Source organism: Lycium barbarum, chromosome 9 (genome assembly GCF_019175385.1).
Source record: "Lycium barbarum isolate Lr01 chromosome 9, ASM1917538v2, whole genome shotgun sequence".
NCBI classification, from domain to species: Eukaryota; Viridiplantae; Streptophyta; class Magnoliopsida; order Solanales; family Solanaceae; genus Lycium; species Lycium barbarum.
In genome coordinates, this window is record NC_083345.1 from 109389804 (window position 1) to 109408281 (window position 18478).

Genomic DNA, 18478 nt, shown 5'->3' on the forward strand with positions numbered 1-18478 from the left:
TCAAACTCAAACCTAGTACATCTAGGACATGCCAAGAGAAGAAAAGGGATAGCTTTACATACCTCACTTGCGCCTTACGCTCGTCCAAACTCAATCCCCGTTTCGTCCAAAATCTACAATTGGTCATAGTTGCCAAATATAAGCTCCACGCTTTTAGAATTTCAAGTCTTAAATTCATATTGTCTACCGAAATTTCGGCAGCATTCCCCCTATAAATTCAACGTCCCCGAGACTTAGCTCGGCCATAATATCAACAACAACAACCACAACAATAACAACAATCATCAAAATCACAACAAAACACATTCTAACATAATTTTCCCTTCCTTTCCACATAATGTAACTCTTCCATTCTTACTTCACACTTCCAACCCAACATTTTCCATATCCATTAACCAATTCAAGATTATTCAAACATATTTCAATAACATTCCAATCAATACCCAAGGATATAAACAATTCCGCCAATTCCATATTCTATCCGAAACTTCAACGAATGCAACAACACCACCAACTCGCCTTGTTTTCTTTCAAATTCATGAACAACAACCATAATTCACATCTAGAATCTTACTTCCACAATTACATAAAAATCATTTAAAAATCACATAATTTCCCATAATAATATACAACCATTTTCAATACCAACTTAGCTCGTTAAACCTTTATTTACGTCATAAATGCCATGACGGCACAACTAACATATCAAACAAAGTTAATTCATTTCCATTTCAACTTCCATATACCACACGGCCAACATCTATATTTCCAACTTCAACCAAATTCATTCAACTTTTATTTCCAATATAAATTTCACCATAACCACAACTAGAATACAACATAAAATTCAACTCATCATATTCATACAACATCACACACACACGGCTACATGCCTACACACACACCCACTTTGCAAACTTCCATATTTCCATAATTTCTACTCATTTCCACATACTACAACACAAACAAACCTTCATAACATAAGAAAAAAGAATTGATTCTTACCTTTTCTCTTCAACTTCTTCACTTGACCAAAGAAACACTCTTTTGCTTCCAAATTGGTATCACATAGAAGAGGACCTTGAGCTTAGTATTAATTCAACAAGGGATGAATTTTGGACTAAAGATTTGAGCTCAAAATTCTTTTCTCTTTTTTTTTTTTTTTGAAGGGGGCCGAAACCCCTCTTCTTGCTCTTGCTCTTTTTTTTTTGTTTCTTGAACTTTCTAATGGGGAATGACTAATGGTCCCTTATATTTATTTGTCACATGATCATCATGTGACATGGGCTTGGGCCAAGGCTTGTTGGCCACCCCTATAAAAATTGGGCCTCATTTTCTCTTTTATTTAGAGCCCAATAATTCATGGATCTTTTTTTTTTTTTGTAATTCCCGAAACTAATTTCCAAAAGTCCAAATTTTGCCCTTGGCCTTCCTCCGTATTTCCGCAACAATATTTCTCATAAATATCACACACATATGTTAGATAAAACAAAAACATAGCCTTATTTCCTACAAGGCAAGATTATTCCAACTTTTCCAAATGCGCAAAAACGCGGGATATAACAATGAGCCTCTAGGAGTATACCTATGAACATATATTACACCAAAAGAAAAATACCAAAAGATAGCAAGCCCGGAGTAGAGGTACTTGCTAGCACCGCTGAAGCTGGGAAGTCCTACTGTGGTTGCTCTTCAACAAATCTGTCAGGGCCTGCAGCACGAAATGCAGCATCCCGTGCAAAGGGACGTCAGTACGGATAAAAGTACTGAGTATGTAAGGCAGGAGGGCAACAACACAATTGAGATAAAATGGGACATTAGTATAGGCAAAAGAAAAATCGAACATCTGGAAGTAGCACAAATATGTAATGCATGATAAAATCATTTGTATGCTCATATGTATATATATATCTCTATATAATAAATAGTATCCATGCTCGACCGTAAGGCTCGATGTCATATATGTAAAATCATGCCCGGCCATTAAGGCTCGGTGTTATCATCATTAGCCCGCGTCCAGGCCTCCCGCGTCCGGGGCAATATCATAACATGCCCACTGCAGTGGTGTGCGCATCTACGCGCCATGCCCGGCCGACTATAGCGCGGCACGGTGTAGTAAAATAGTGCAATACATGTACATATAGGTATATACCATTATTTGGTTGGACTAAAAAAAAGAACTGTGCAGAGTTCCGCTTTCCTTCCGCGATGCGGAAGGAAAGTACAAAGTTCTGAGGGCTTCCGCTTTTCTTCCGCGATGCGGAAGAAAAGCGCAAATGCCTGAAGCTCTCTGCACAGAACTCTGTTTTCCTTCCGTAGCACTGTTCTGAGGCTGGTTTTGAATGAGAAATCAAGGGTCTGATTCTTGGCCTTTCGGGGTGACATAAGGTCGTTAACCCCCGAATAGTTTATGGAATTCATCTCGAGTCCGAAGGAATAATCGATGACGATGAGCGAAATAATGTCTTCAAACCAATCAAACAATGAGACCTTAAGATTGGAATTACAAGCATAGGAATGAAGTGACCTTTGTTATGGAACACTCGTGTTTATGTACCAATTGGATTCGTGCCAAAGAAAGAGGGAAACGAACACCTTACATACCTTATCCGTCGAGCCACCCCTTAAAGAATTCCTTATATCGAGGCTTGCCCTTCGCCCGAGCCTATATATATATCGAGAAATATATCATTAGTCACACCTTCATCATAAATCCATCAACTTATAAATAATAATTGTGGAAGACTAATTTGCATATTTCCATCAACTCATGAACACCAATTTATGGGAGTCCAATTTGGGGTTACAAAACTTTGGGCAGCATTTCCCCTATATCATCGGCTTCCTCCAAATACCAAAACAACTCCCAAACAATATCAACAACATCAACAACCACATCCTTAACATTCTACAAGACAAATATATGTATTTCCATACAAATCCCTCTTTAAACTTCATCCATAAACCAACATCATCAATTCAACAAACTACAACCTTTATTCTTATAACTATTTCCTCAATCAAGGTTCATAAGGAGAGAGATTCAAGGATTCATACCTTATTTTTACCAAGATGGAAATATCTCCAATAATCACTTGTTCCCAAGCTAACTCTAACACAAAATGATATGATTATCGCGACTATACGTTGTCCGGTCTTCGATTAGTACTTTGTAGCTTAGAATTTTGCTCAAATCTTCACTTCTATGTAATATTTAAGAGCCTTTTTGGAGCTGAAATTTCTGGAACATTTTAGAGAGTTTTTGGATGAAAAAATAAGGGTTTGACCCTCTTTATAGGGGCTGGGCCGCAGCACTGTAGCTACAGTACTGTTTCTGCTTGTCGGCTCAGTTTGTAACGTCTATAATTCTCTACTCCGATATCCAATCGACGAGCGGTTTATTGAATTATAAACTAGACTCGACGTACTTCATCTTAGAATTTTGAAACACCTTAAAACTCCTAATATTCATGGAGATATACCCCTCCAAAGTTGACTCAAAATCCTGTTTCAAATTTTTCGACACATTTAATTTCCTTGATTTGCTTGGTCCCCGAGTCTTCCCTAGATTATTATATGAACTCAAACCCGCGTAACCATGAGATGAATGCGCCACGTCTAGACTTAACCAACTAATGCCCAATAGATTCCACGTACGCGACTACGAGGTGTAACACCTATGTTGGGTCGTAAGATTCTCACTCGGTATGACCTTGCAGTCCTTACAGAGGCCTTTGTCATCTTTTCTAAGAAGCAGAAAGTCTATTTGCGTCGCAGCCACCGAGTTACGGAAGGTTACCAAGTGCTCCTCCTTCTTCGGAAAACTCGAGTTGGCTACCACCAATCCAAAATCTTTTGCGAAATCCAGGAGTGAGACTCCTCCACCATTACTGTCCCCGAAGCCAAATCCTCCATGCACCTCGTCATAACCCCTCGAAGCAGACCCAATGTGCCCATTGAAATATCCTCCTATGAATAACTTCTCAGTAGGCGGTATACTTACCACCACTTCGTCCAAGTCCTCCCAAAATCGCCTTTTTACCTCCTCGTCCAAACCCACTTGTGGCTCGTAGGCACTAATAATGTTCAAGGTGAACCCTCCAACGACTAACTTAATCGCCATCATCCTGTCATTGATCCTCCTAACCTCTACCACTTGATCTCTAAGCTCACTATCTACTAAGATCCCTACCCCATTCCTATACCTCGACTTGCCCGAGAACCAAAGCTTGTACCCGTCCACCTCTTTAGCTTTAGGTCCTACCCATACAGTGACTGTTCAAAGTTAAATTTACTTACCTTTTGTATTGAGAACATGAGCTTTAAGGATATTGTTTCCAAAATTCTCTTGGTCTTTCTGTATTTGCTCAGCAACATTCACTAGGGAAGAAGAACAACTGTGCAACTCAATTAGCTGCAGTGTCATACTCCTAGCAAATCCTTCACGAATCTCTTCTAAGCAACTATAGTTTTTGATAATTACACGCTCCAGGCATCGGAAAGAATCATCAGTGGCTCTCCAATACTGGAGAGGCAAATCTTCAAGGAGCAACAACTTCAATTCCGGAAATCCTATATCTGTTACTTCCCACCCTTCTAGCGTAATGGCATTAGCTTTCAATTTGAGCACCTCAAGTTTGAGCAGTTGGCTAATGATCCTCATGTCATCCCGTTGTAGATAAGTGTTGTAAAGTGTCAACTTCTTGGGATTTGGTGGGAAAGAACTCAAACATGGAAGCCTAAAAAATGATTTTGCAAATGGAGATTGGGACGATCCAATATTTAGTGTCTCGAGTTCAAGTAAATATATAGGATTATCTAGGCACTGGGGCAGACTACAAAATTCATCCTCTGCCAAAAATTCCCAACTTTTTCACTTTCCTAATCCCCTGAAATATTTCCTTTGTGTAGCAAGAAGGATTCAATCTAGAAAAACTTTGCAAGTTGTCCAAAACCGGTACCTTCATAGGAGAAGATAAATACAATCTTGTAGAATGGAGATACCTCAATTGAGGCTTTTCTATAATTTCATTTTGAAAAGATATGGTAGGAGACTGTACTAGAGCACTTCCGTGAACAGTGGAAGTTTGTAAATTCCAAAGACTGGAAATCTGTAGACATTTAGAGATTGTAATCGTCAAAGCCACATACCTTAAGCAAACCAGGTCTAATAGTGGAGTAGGGAAATCATTGAGTACCAATGACTACAAGTCCAGTACTCTAAGAAGCTTGAAATTAGACAGTCTCAATTCATTCGTAGGCTCAGTTCCACTTACAAAAAAGTGAAGGGAACGCGTTCTGCGATGAGTAAGATTATCGAAAGGAACAGGATGATAATCTCCCTTCGAATTAACTGACACCCATTGACGACCTTGAGGAGAAAACATTCTGTATGTTTTACCTGTTTCAGGAATTTACAACATACAAAAGATTCTTGCATTCAGCTTCTCTCAAGCATAAATCATGAGCAGGACCGTGAACCCTACATGTCTTGATTTTTCCGTTCAAACTTCGCTTGCTAACGACAAATAGACTTCCATCAATAAGCTGTTGTAAAAGACTAGCAACCTCATTCTCTGATTCATCATGCCCTTATAGCTCTAAGAGTCCTTCTGCAACCCATTATCTGATAAATTTCTTCACAGAAATCTCACTAGATTTTGGGAAAACTCCGAAATACATAAAGCAAGCTTTCAAATGAGACGGAAGATCGTTGTAGCTCAAAGTGAGCGCTCTTGCAAAGGCTTCATGATCATCAACGGTTACTGATGAGCCTACACTTTCAGCTACTTTCCTCTCGTGATCGATGATCTGTTCCTTGAAAGAATCAATGTCCTCTATAGCACATTGCAAAATCTTAAGAAGCCTCTTATGGGCTTTTCTTGGAAGGTGGAACAATCGTTGCAAGATATTAAGATGTGTCTTATGTGCCTCTCTTTGAATGTATGATTCAACTTCGTCTTCTGTTTCATGTGCTATATCTTTGACCTTTTTCTGCAAATCCCTCGGTGACTTGTCGTCAGAATTGTCAAGAAACTCTTTCAGAGAGCCAACCTTCTCGTAGAGTAGTTTCATATGTTCTTCGTGAACCTCTTTAAGGTGTAAGCTGGATAGTGGAAGCTGTTGAATTGTTCCCATCAGTGAAATTACAACAACATAAGCAGCCATCTATAGTTCTACATCTAGAAATTTATACAAGATTTGTGAATGCAGAAATTTGGCACTCTCAAAATGATAGACAAGCTTGACAACTACAGCTAAGTATATCAAGAGGTGGTCCTCTGTGAGTATTTGATAGTGTTGGAAATTTGGATTTGGGCCACCCATGTGGATCAACCCAGATCCATACCCAAATAAGTAAATATATAAGTAGTATGCTATATATATATTACTAAATATAATGGGAAGAGAGAAAAGACATAACCTTTGGGAAAAGTCCCTAAAAGTTTTATCCTTCAGCAAAATAAAAAGGCTTATGCAGAAGAAACCAACGTGACCTTCTCCTCTGCCTCTTTTTCCCAACAAAATAGGAAACTCCCTTCTTCCTTGTGTGAAGAAATTTTATGGAGGATTCCATGAACAATCTTTGTAATTAAGGTACGACTTAGACTGTGACTTTATACGGTGTAGTTCATCTTTGTATGTGATTATGCCATCGACTAATGAAACATATTAGATGGATCATGGGAGAACTGTTTGTTCTTGATTCTTGTATTTTCCTTCGGGTAGCAATTTAAACATGGAAGCATTTTGCACACTGGAAACAATAAGGTATGACAAATAGTACTAATTAAATCACAGTCAATATAGGTGGTCTTTCTAAACATTTGTTATTTTTAACGAAGTCTTCTAGAACTTAACCAAAAGGCATTGCAATCTAAATATGGCAGTTGTCTTCCCCTACTGAATTAGAATAACTAGAGTAAATTAGAATATTGCAAGTTAACTACACGTTTATGAAGTTTCAACAACTAGAGTAAATTACTACTCACTGGTACCACATTGTAGCATAAATTAAGAGCCATGTGTGGGATGGATAGAATTTTTTACTTACAACCCATCATTTCAATTGCACATGAACTTTTCTAGTTTAACTGAAAATTCGACTAGTGCATTCACATTCAACCTTTGACAGTTTGAACGCTTTTCCTAAGAAAAGAATCTTATTCAGCGACACCAGCTTTTCCCTAAAGTTTCAACAACAAGAATATTGAAATAATGAAGTTAATTAACTATATTAGTATTGTAATGTAAAGGAGATGCTATATAAGCAAGTGGTATGATTTGTTTAACGGTTAAAGTCCAAATATGCCCCTAATCTTTGCGAAATTGTACACATTTGCCCGTCGTTAAAAAGTTGGTGCAAAGATGCCCCTAACGTTTTTTTTTTGCCATACATGCCCTTGAGTTAACGGAAAATATTGGAGGGCATATTTGTTCAGTTTCGCAAACATTAGGGGCATATTTGAGTCTTTGAAATTCCTGAATATTACGGTACAAATAGTTCTCAGATTTTTTTGTAGTGCACTTTATGCTAGCCAATAATTTATTGCAACTACATTTTGAAACTCCACACTTATCGTACAACCCTTCACTTTTCTCTCTTATTCTTTCACTTGTTTATGAAATGTCAGAAGCTTCGAGTTCTTCAAATAGCTGTGGAAGGGTTTGTGGATGTGGATGTGGAGTTGTGGAAGGGTTTGTGGACGTGGAGTTACTCCACTCCATCTCACTTATGGACTTCAAATAATTCTACTAAATTTCGGTTATGCGTGAAATTCACGAAAGAGCCAAACCACATTGAATGTTATGCAAGAAACTGTATAAATGCTTAAAATGTGATACTCTTTCTATTATTATTATCAAAATTTTGAGCACCGCGGGAGACATTTTTTCATGTGTCATAAGTCTAATATAAGTTATCTCCTTTTTTATGTTTATGTTTTATTGCGGTAATTGTTGCATCCATTATTGTGTAGATATTGGGACTGATAAGACAAAAAATATCCAGAAAGAACAATAAATTGAAAAATAAAAATGGTATTATCATTAGTAAAAAAATCTTTTGAAAAGGGAAAATGATGCTCTTGTTGTGAAAACAGTCTTTAAAAGATGTTTGTAATTGCATCTGCTCTTTTAGTTGTATAATTTTGATGTAATACAATGGTGGATGGATTGTAATTACAAATGTTTTTTTATGTTTTGGAATGCAATGATATTTTGTGCCATAATATTCAGGAATTTCAAAGGCTCAAATATGCCCCTAAAGTTTGCGAAACTGAACAAATATGCCCTCCAATATTTTCCGTTAACTCAAGGGCATGTATGGCCAAAAAAAAAACATTAGGGGCATCTTTGTACCAACCTTTTAATGACGGGCAAATGTGTAAAATTTCGCAAAGGTTAGGGGCATATTTGAGCCTTTGCCGCTTAGTTTAATGGAAACACACATGCACCCTTTCGTGATTGCGACACTGTCCACGCCATCACGTAGGGTTAAATTTAACACCAGACACCAAAAATCTTTAGTGTCTCCAAAACTTGAAATCAACTCCCGAAACTCATCCGGAACCTTCTGGACACAAACCAAAAGATGCATTTCAGTCATAAAACATGCCACGAACCCGTTCGAGCACTAAAAACACTCATAAGTGGCCGTCTTGACCTTATGTTGACTGTGGTCAACTCCAATTCATCATAAAAGCTAGTTTCCCAACTAAGAGTCGAAAACACACCCAAGCCCTTCGGCATCCGTCCCGACTATCCAACTAAGTCATAAATCACGTTTCGGACCTAACGGAACTGTCCAAACTCGCATATGGGTTCGTTAACATCAGATGTTGACTTTGGTCAACCATTTCCTTTTCCAAACTTAAGGATTTCCAAAATATACTATTTCTTCTCCGATACTCACCCAATTGCCTTGGGTATTGTTCCATCCATTCCGCAAGTCAAAAATATCATTTTAAAGCTACGGGAAGGGTCATTTAGAAAAAAAGGGATAAAAATGTCGAAACGACCTGACGGGTTGTTACAATGTCTAGTTCAAAAATGGATATTCCTTTGTGTGATTTAACTATGAGTCTGGGGTACTTTGACTTTCCATTTGAGTGTAATTTTGAGTTAAAGATCTGTCTGGTTTATTGTATACTTACATCAGTTTCATCAATTTAAATTATGTCTTTGAAATCTGTGTTGAAAATTCGAATGACACTGGCCAGTGGATTGGTAGATCCAGAACCATACCGTCAACTGGTCTGTCGACTCATATATCTTTCTTTCTCCCAACCAGAGTTTTCATATTGTGTGCATATACTTCTCACTTCATGCAGCAACTGAAGGAGGCGCATTGAGACGCGATTTTTTGGCTGGTGCGTTACTTGAAGAAGAACCCGGGACAAGGAATAGTGATGAGGAAATACTGTGACCTCCGTTTGTACGGATGGTGTGTTTCAGACTGGGCAAGATGCCCACTAACCCAGAGATTGCTTACCAGGTGGTTTAACTCGCTCGAAAATTCGCTCGTGTCTTGGAAGACCAAGAAGCAATATATTGTCTCCCGATCTTCAGCAGAGGCAGAATACCAGTCGATGGCGATGACGGTCTGTGAATTGAAATGGTTGAAAGGAATCTTGCATAATTTGGGGGTAGTACATGAGTATCCTGTTAATGTGTATTGTGACAGTCAAGCGGCACTGTATATTGCCCAAAATCCGGTTTTTCATGAACCGACAAAACATATTGAAGTAGATTGTCACTATGTCCGGGATGAGCTCCAGTCCAGTAGTATATCCCCCAGCTACGAACCAACCAGTGAGCAGCTGGCTGATATTTTTACGAAGGCGTTGAAAAAGTCATAGTATGAACATTTACTTTACAAGTTGGCATTCGGGATCCTCATGCTCCAACTTGAGGGGGTATTAAATGTAAATATGGTAATATTGTAATTGTGATATTATAAGAATGGTAATGTTATTAGGGTAAATAGGGTTAGCTTAGGTGGCTAGTAACTTGTATATAAGGAGGTGATATTGTGAATACAATGATAAAGAAAATTCTCCCAAAACATTCTTGTCTCTTTACTGTTTTCATTCCCTTTCAATTTTAGTAGTTATTGACCGAAAAACTTAGGACATCTGACAGAAAAATACATCACAGCAAACTCCACGAAATAGCTTTAGCTCGAAACTGTGTCTCTGGTGCATGAAGTTCCTTCCTCTACTTTTTAGTCCACCCCTGAATGAGGCAACAACAGTCAAGCTCAACATACTTGATAAGACATTCAATGATAAATCACTTCAACAACAGAAAGCTGAATTTGATTGAAGATGCTTATTTCGTTTCCTGTAAAGCATAAGTTTTTCAAGGATCTAAAACCATAGAGAATGATCATTCCTGGGAGGTAAAGAAAGAACCTTTCAATATTTTTATGTTTAGTACACCCATCATAATAATGTAATTAAGTAGATTGCCAGTAACCTGTATTAATAAACCATGTTACTGGTGCAAACAAGGAGATCACATGGCATGGTTTAATATAGCACAAAGATCAGTGGCATGGTTTATATATAGAGCAAACTAATAAATCTTGATTGAATTATCAGATATCTCTAACATCTTGATTGAATTATCAGATATCTCTAACAAAAAGAATTGGTATCAGTCAAAAGGATTTTTTAGGGGGAGGGGGAGGAAAAGAAATGGAAAAATTGGATCAAAATCATTTACAACAATTTGTATCATCATTTTCATACATCTCATATTTATATATTCTCCATCTCATGACTACCTCTTCTTTTAGCTATAAAATGTTAGAAATCGGGCCATATCTCAAAGCTACACCAGTAGACTATGTGTTCATCTTTCTTGCAAAATAATTTGAGCATCAAGTCCAAATCCTTTAGGCAATTTATGTTGCACGGATACAAGTGTGGGCATCTGGCACGAGTGTAGATCTAGAAGTCGGATTAGTCATCCCTAATAGGAGTATGGTACCAGTGTTAAGAGACAACCAATAAATGTATATGATTAAATTCTTGTAAACACTTATAATATATCATTCATAAGTTCTCGTATAATAACAAAAAATCAAGTGTGGTAACATCAACATTTTCATAATTTAGGAATCCAAAGGTTAAATGGAACATAACCTGAAACGCAGTGGAAGCTACTTCAACTTTGAAAAAACCAGTCGTCACCTGGTAGGAAACAATGCTCTAAATTTGACTTGAACTTGTCATCATCCCACTCGAGTTGGCTCCACCATTCTGATGATCCTCTTATTATTTTGATGTTATTGGAGGTTTGAATAGAGAGAGGCAACTTCCTTATTTGATTGCATCTTCTCAAGCTAAGTTCCTCCAGGTGTCCCCACATACTCTCTGGCTCCCCCAAGGTTTTTAAATTTGGCAAGTCATTCAACCGTAACTTCTGAACTCTTGTAATTTCTGAGTTGACAAGTGTTGCCTGACTTGAGCCGCATTGCACTAACAACTCTACCAGCTCGCCACAATCGCTAATTGCAATATCTTCCAAGTGCTTGGGCACAGTAAAAGCCTCACCAACTTTAAAAAGACATTTTAAACATAGACAATTGACCACATTTAGTTGGCGTAATTTAGAAAATCTTAGACCCAGAAGAACACCGAAATCAGAAACACTCTTTAAAAGAATTAAGGTATGGAGGTTGAGATATTCCAGATTAGGCAAAGGGTCAAACTGTCCACTTTCTTCTTCCTCTGGTTCAAAATCACAACAACAATGTTCTATGTGTAGTTCTTTTAATCCATCAAAACTATTGCGCACAATCAATTTTCTGAGACCCATACAGGACGTCAAGTACAAATCTGAAGCGAAGTGCAACATGCCCGAGAGCTCTCCGTTACTGAAAATTTCACAATTGGAGACGCCTATCATCCTTGTTGACTTGTTGAATTTTACTTCCATTGGATAGTCCCCAACTTCAATGCGAAATCTTTTCAATCTAGTCATCCAGGTGTGGTCTCTATTGAAAATTGATGAGCTATCCAATTTAATAGAAAGAGAAGTCAGATTTTGTAGAGATGATATCTCATCAAAAGGAGTTGGTCCAAGAAGAAGAGTCTCCCTCTTCTCACTATGGGTCCATATCATTTCATCGCTCTCCAACATATTTAACATTTCAATGCTAGATAAATTGAGAAAAACTCCTTGGCCGATGCTCTCCAAATTAGCTGCAGGCAGATGTAATAGCCTTAGATTTGTTAACTGGTCCATTCCTTGTGGCAGACAACATAACATTGTATTATCACAATCGAGCAATTGTAAATTGTAAAGATCACCAATAGGTGGTAACTCTATCAACCCGTTGCAATTTTGTAGTATTAGAGCATGTAGTTGATATAAACTATTGATGGAAGAAGGCAGTGCTCTAATACCAGTTTGGCTCAGGTTCAGAACTCTTAAGGCTGGAAATGTCAAAAAGAATTCATGAGGAATTATCTCAAGGGGATTATTATCTTGCAAAAGTAAAGTTGTTGTCTCTGGGCATTCCGTGAAGTAATCAGGTATATGTTCAATTATGTTACTTACGAAAGATATTCTTTTGACTGAAGCTGACATTTTAATATGTGATATCTCAATTAACCCAATTCCAGCTTGAATAAGAGAATTGTGTTCATCCCTAAAGCAATTAGCTATCCATATAGCAACATCACGAACCACATCGTGCATCTTCACAGAATCCATCATATGGGCTTCTAGCAAGCAGGCATCTTTTAGACTCTCAATCATTGTGATTCCCCTATTGTAGGCTTCTTCGTATGTGTCATGTTCACCAAGGAACCCCTCTGCCCACCAGCAATTTATGAGATCATCTGTTGAAATAGCCACAGGATATAAGGAGCAATACAAGAAACAACTTTGAATGTCACCTCTCTTTTTGTGCACATTTTTGCTTCTTTGCTCTAAGGATAATTCAATATCCTGAGATTCTAAAGAATCAAAACTCCACTTGATGACCTTGTAAACCTTATCTTTTACATCTTTGTTATGAGGTTCGGACAATTTGAGTGATTCCAAAGCATCTTCCCAGAGCTCAACTCTCTTCTTCCCTCTCATAGATGCTCCGATAACACTAATTGCTAAAGGTAATCCATTGCACTCTCTTACAATTTCCTTTGCGAATGATTGAATATGCTCCAGATTGGCACTATCTCCTGCGTCTTCGACAAATAGTTGCCAAGATTCATCCTCATCCAATGTGTAAACCTTCATTTCGGTGTCTGTTTTCATTTGCCTACAAACATCCAAAAAACGAGAAGTTAAAATTACCTTACTTCTTGTGGAATCTTCAAGTTGGGGAACACCTATATGATCCAAATTTATAGCTTCCCAAACATCATCCAGTATAAGAAGGAAGCTTTCTTGCTTAAGTCTTTGATAGATTTTGCTGGCAATGCTTTCTACACTTTCTTCGTTATTTACGTTTATTTTCAATCTATTGACAATTTGTGCTTGAACCTTTCTTATGTCTATTGGCGGTTTGGGCACTGTAACCCATGCCACAACACCAAAGGACAGTTTGGAGCTTGACGTTGCAGTCTTTAGGAGCTCATTGTTCAGATACTTCACCAATGTCGTTTTGCCGACTCCTCCCATACCCCATATACCAATGATGAATACCTGAAAGGGTTCAAATATCCCAAAACATAATTTACACAAGTGAAAGATGTAACAATGACTATATAATTTTTTTTTAACAAACTTAAGAAAGAACGAGGTAGGAGGCTTTGATCATTCATTAATAATCTCTTGATCTTAACTTTCTCAACCTCCTCAAGAAAAGAGGTCGTAGCACCCATATTTAAATTAGTATAAAATCCTTTTGACTACAAAACATTAAGTTAAGAGTTAATTACTTAAATGATCATCCAAATCTCGGAACTAACACATTAAAGTACTCCCTCCGTCTCAAAAAGATTGTCTTAGTTTGACTAGACACGGAGTTTAAGAAATAAAGGAAGACTTTTGAAATGTGTGATCCAAAACATGCATTAGATATTTGTGTGACTATAAATCATCTCATAAAGTTAAATTATTTCTAAATATAGAAATGTGCTAATCTTTTTGGGACAAACTAATAAGGAAAGTAAAGCAATCTTTTAATTGGGACGGAGGAGTAACTTTTAAATTTCTTTTAACAGTAAAATCATCCAATTTAGCCCAGCTTTTCAAGAAAGTCGTTTTAGCGGAAATTAACTCTGCAGCGCCCAAAAGATGACATGGCATGCCACACTTTCAAATTTCTCAAATGTTCATCCAAACTTTCTGTGAAGGTTGTGCTAAGTTTGATGATTTTATCGTTACCAAAAATTCAAAAGTGACTTTATTGTGTTATTTTTCATAACTCGGACAACTCCATGAATTAATAAAATAAGCAACTACCAAATCCTAAAATATTTAAAATTAAATCTTGGATTAATTCCAACAATACCTTATCATCTTGTAACAGTTGTAGGATTTTGTTGAGATTTCTTGTTGCTGCTGACTGTCCTTCTACTGATGGTCCTGGGATGAACTCAACTCTTTTCATCTGGTAATTTTCTACCACCAAATTGGATTCAAAGTTTTCTCCAATTTCTATCATCTTACAAAGTTGATGGCGCATGTTTTGTGTTCGAATGGAGATTTGCAAGCGAAGGTTGCATTTTGGACAACACTTATATGCAAGCACTTTAGCCGCTGCGATGCTTTCTTGCATAGATTCCCATTCATTCTCTAGCTCGTGAACATCTTCGAGCCATTTGAGAACGTTTGGTTTTGGTTTATAGCCTTCTCTCTCAGCGCCTTCGACCTTCTCTTTGATAGCATCTCTAAACTTTGTTAGCTTCTCCATTTCCTCCCTTAGATTTTCAACATTTGATGAGAAACGGATCGTATTTTCAATCTTAGGATAGCAACATTTTAATGCAAACTTTCCTACAACAATAACAAAGTCAGATACAACAGAAAAGAGTATGTCCATTAGATATATAATTCTTGAGGTAAATAACAAAAATGTTTATATATAAGAATGATAATAATGCTCTCCAAGATGATCAAGTGAAGCTAAACTAACTGTTTCCTTCGTTGTTTAAGGCAGTACTTAAGGAAAATCACTAGTCAATTTTAGATTGTTGCTCAAATGGGAGATGAATGATTCCTTTGATTTTAAGAACCACTTTAGACAACCGTATTTTTCTACTATATCAACCAGCTGGCGTGAATATTATGAGTCAGTTTGGGTAATAACCATAAATAAAAAAATAAAAAAGAAGGTGAATAGAAAAAGAAAAGAAAAGGCAAAGACAAATGCTTGATTGACAAAGCAAACATATAGGAAAGAAAAGGACCGTCACTAGCAAGAGATAAGATTATGAGTGATATAAAAAGAACTGCTTTTGCTTAGTTTCCACATCACTTTTCTTAAAGTGAGAGTAATTATTTACTCCACCAAACTTGTATTATTATGCCCTTTTTATCATAGAAATTTTATAAGAACATGAAATGCTAATAGCAATACTTTATTATCATATTGCTCTTATTATTTGTTTAATATTAGTTTTTGCGCACATGCGTTGCACGTGTATTCCCTCTCGATAGTTATTTTAGTCTTTTAACTTGCATTGCACGTGTATTTCATGTCAATCAGTATATTATTTTTACAAAGACATAAATATTGTTAAGACGTGTATGTAACAATTAACGTGAAATTTGGAGAAAAATACAAGTTCAAGATCCGGTGAAAACAAGAATTGAAATGCTTCAATGTTATAAAACCATTCAAAAACTTTAGTTGAAAGAGATTTGCTTTTTTAGGCTATGCGATTATCAAATCTCATTTGGTTTTGGTTAAGATTAATATTTTTATTTAAAGTAAACACAAGAACTAAAAGAAGATAAAGTCGAATTATAAGCATGCAAACTTCGGTAAAAGTGTAGCTAGAATGCTAAAGTAAAACAAACACAAGAGAGCATTTATGTTACCTTACCTATGATGCAAAAAAAAAAAAAGGCAAAAAGAAAGATATGTAGTACAAACTTAGAAAACAACAAGAAATTTTAGTTTACCTTTTACATTTATCCGCCTCGATAAAAAATGATCTTTACTCATTGCTGCCTTTCTAGATATCCAAACAAACTTTTCTTTGACACCAACTATGACTGTTTAGCTAAAATTTGCATAAACTGGAGCTACCATTTCATGAATGCTCATCAAAAGTAACATAAAAGAAAATGAACTTACTTGAATTGACATTTGTAAAGTAAATTTGTGTTTTGCAAGAGATGAACATAGAGGCCAAATTAAAATTCACAAGATTTGTACGGAAATATAAAATTTCATTTGATTTCAAAATCTACTTATATAAATTGATGTTTGAGATCAAAATTTGATTGAGTGGTTGATGGTCTTCTTCAACAGATCAAATAATTCATCATTAATTTAATTGTGTGTCTTTTGGTTTGATGTTACAGCCCGTGGTTTTTTGTGGATTGAAATTTATCGTGTGTTAGTGGTCCTAGCCTTGGATATGGGAGATACCAAAGTTAAATGAGATTAGAAGAGTTTATCTTATAGTTATAAAGGGGTAAGTTCATGTTTAGTAAGTATTCGAAGGATTAAGGGTTGAACAAATCGACGAGAATATGTTTCGGGAAAAAATGGGTTTTACGGTTAGATATATGGATTGTATAATTTTTACGGACCGTATATTTGGCTGACTTCCACTGTAAATTGATTCCAGAAGGGGTGAGTTACTGGTTGGATTTTAAGGTCCAATTATACGGACTGTATAATTTTTACGGTCTTTAAAAGTGGATCGTAAATACGGGTCGGTACAAGATTTTTTTAAGTTATATACCCGACCCTTATTCATTTTTGCTCATTTCCAACATTTCTCAAGTCCATGAAAGTTCTAGAACCTTCTCCTAAACATATCCAACCAAACCCAAGTAAAATCAAGGATTGAAAGGTGAAAATCAAGAGATCCAAGTGTTGGGAGACCTACTAGGGTTTGTATAGTCCAAGAATTCCTTTGGTGTTGAAGTGGAGGTTTCTCTCAAGTGGAATAAATTGATCCAAAGCTTATCCTTATGTGATAAAAGGTTAGTTTTCATATCTATTTTATGTTATTGAGAATGCTTTGTTGTTGAACAACTTGATTGAGGAAAGAAAGTGAAAGAGGAAGTTCAAATGTGGATCTGATGATATTTTGTGTAGTAAATTAACTTGAGTTATCATTGTTAGAATGTTTTTAGTATAATCTTATTATGAAAGGTAATAATAATGATGAGGAAGTGTTGTATACGAGTGTATAAGGGTTGTAATGAAGCTGTTGTTATAAATTGATCATGAGAATGAGTTTTGGAGTTACATTGGATATAATTTGAATAAAATCTCTTAAGCATGATATTGTTGAAGTTGTCATTGTTGTTTGGGAGTTGATTTGGAATATGGTGGAAGTAGATGAAATAGGGGAAGTGCTGCCCAATTTCCGCTAGCTTACTAATTATTCTAGTTTGAACTTATGAGTATTTCCAAGACTTGAGGTTAGTGTGAATCCTCTTGAATGTAGATTTGTGAGCTTGGAAGGAGAAGCGTAAAGTAGTTAAGGAGGCGTAAAGGTATGTTAAGGCTAACCCTTCTTTCTAAAGGCATGATTTCCTTACTATGAATCCATCTAAGATATCTGTAATGTCCTATTCCTAGAAATGATAGAAATTCATGACTTTCAAGATTCTTAAGATATTATTGATAAAAGCTCTCCATAGTGATGATGATGATGGTGGTGGTGGTGGTGGTGATTCCATAATAGAAATCGGGGTTCTACCGACTTTACGTCACCCCGACAGAGTCGTAACGCTTCCTTTGAATGCGCATGTATGTCATATATGTATATAGTTATTTTATGACACCGAGCTTATATCACTACTAAAAAAACAGTGAAATTCGACCAAAATTTTCGACCACACGAGGTCGAAAAAGGCCAATTTTCGACCAAAATTTCGACCACAAGGCATGGTCGCTAACAGCTAGGGTGAAATTTTTTTTGACCCCACGTGGTCGAAAATTTTCGACCTCACGCGGTCGAAATAAGTTTTCTACCTAAATTACGAAAATAAATTTTTCGATCACCTGAGGTCGAAAAAAGTTATTTTTTATTTAAATATTAATAAAAAAATTCGACCGCACGCGGTCGAAAATATTATTTTTATATAAATATTATTTTAAAGTTTTCGACCTCTTGTGGTCGAAATATGAAAGAATATTAAAAAATAAAAATAAAAATCAGAATTTCGACCACATGAGGTCGAAATTTAGCAATATTGTTGCCAGATTTCGACCTCATGAGATTGAAATTCAAAATGTTGCCCAGTTTTTTGACCTCATGCGGTCGAAATTCTAATTTCTGGGTACAATTTCGACCTCACTAGGTCGAAAATTATCAATATCTGGAAA

The 18478-nt window shown here is 36.5% G+C and overlaps 1 protein-coding gene across 4 annotated transcripts; it reads right to left on the reverse strand.

Annotated features, from left to right (window-relative positions):
• Nucleotides 1–9955: 9955 nt before the first annotated feature.
• LOC132609362 (disease resistance protein At4g27190-like) lies at nucleotides 9956–15392 on the reverse strand. Of its 4 annotated transcripts, none has more exons than XM_060323319.1 (4): nucleotides 14474–15392; nucleotides 12912–13662; nucleotides 11151–12827; nucleotides 9956–10236 (listed from the first exon to the last, which is right to left on the reverse strand). In XM_060323319.1, exons 1-3 carry the CDS (start codon nucleotides 15002–15004, stop codon nucleotides 11173–11175), a joined length of 2937 nt encoding a protein of 978 aa, XP_060179302.1. In that variant the 5' UTR covers nucleotides 15005–15392; the 3' UTR covers nucleotides 9956–10236; nucleotides 11151–11172. The 4 variants fall into 4 exon arrangements, with proteins under 4 accessions (XP_060179302.1, XP_060179303.1, XP_060179300.1 ...); XM_060323320.1 differs by having other exon boundaries at nucleotides 11151–13662; nucleotides 14474–14958; nucleotides 15098–15386; XM_060323317.1 differs by having other exon boundaries at nucleotides 11151–13662; nucleotides 14474–15387.
• Nucleotides 15393–18478: the final 3086 nt, after the last annotated feature.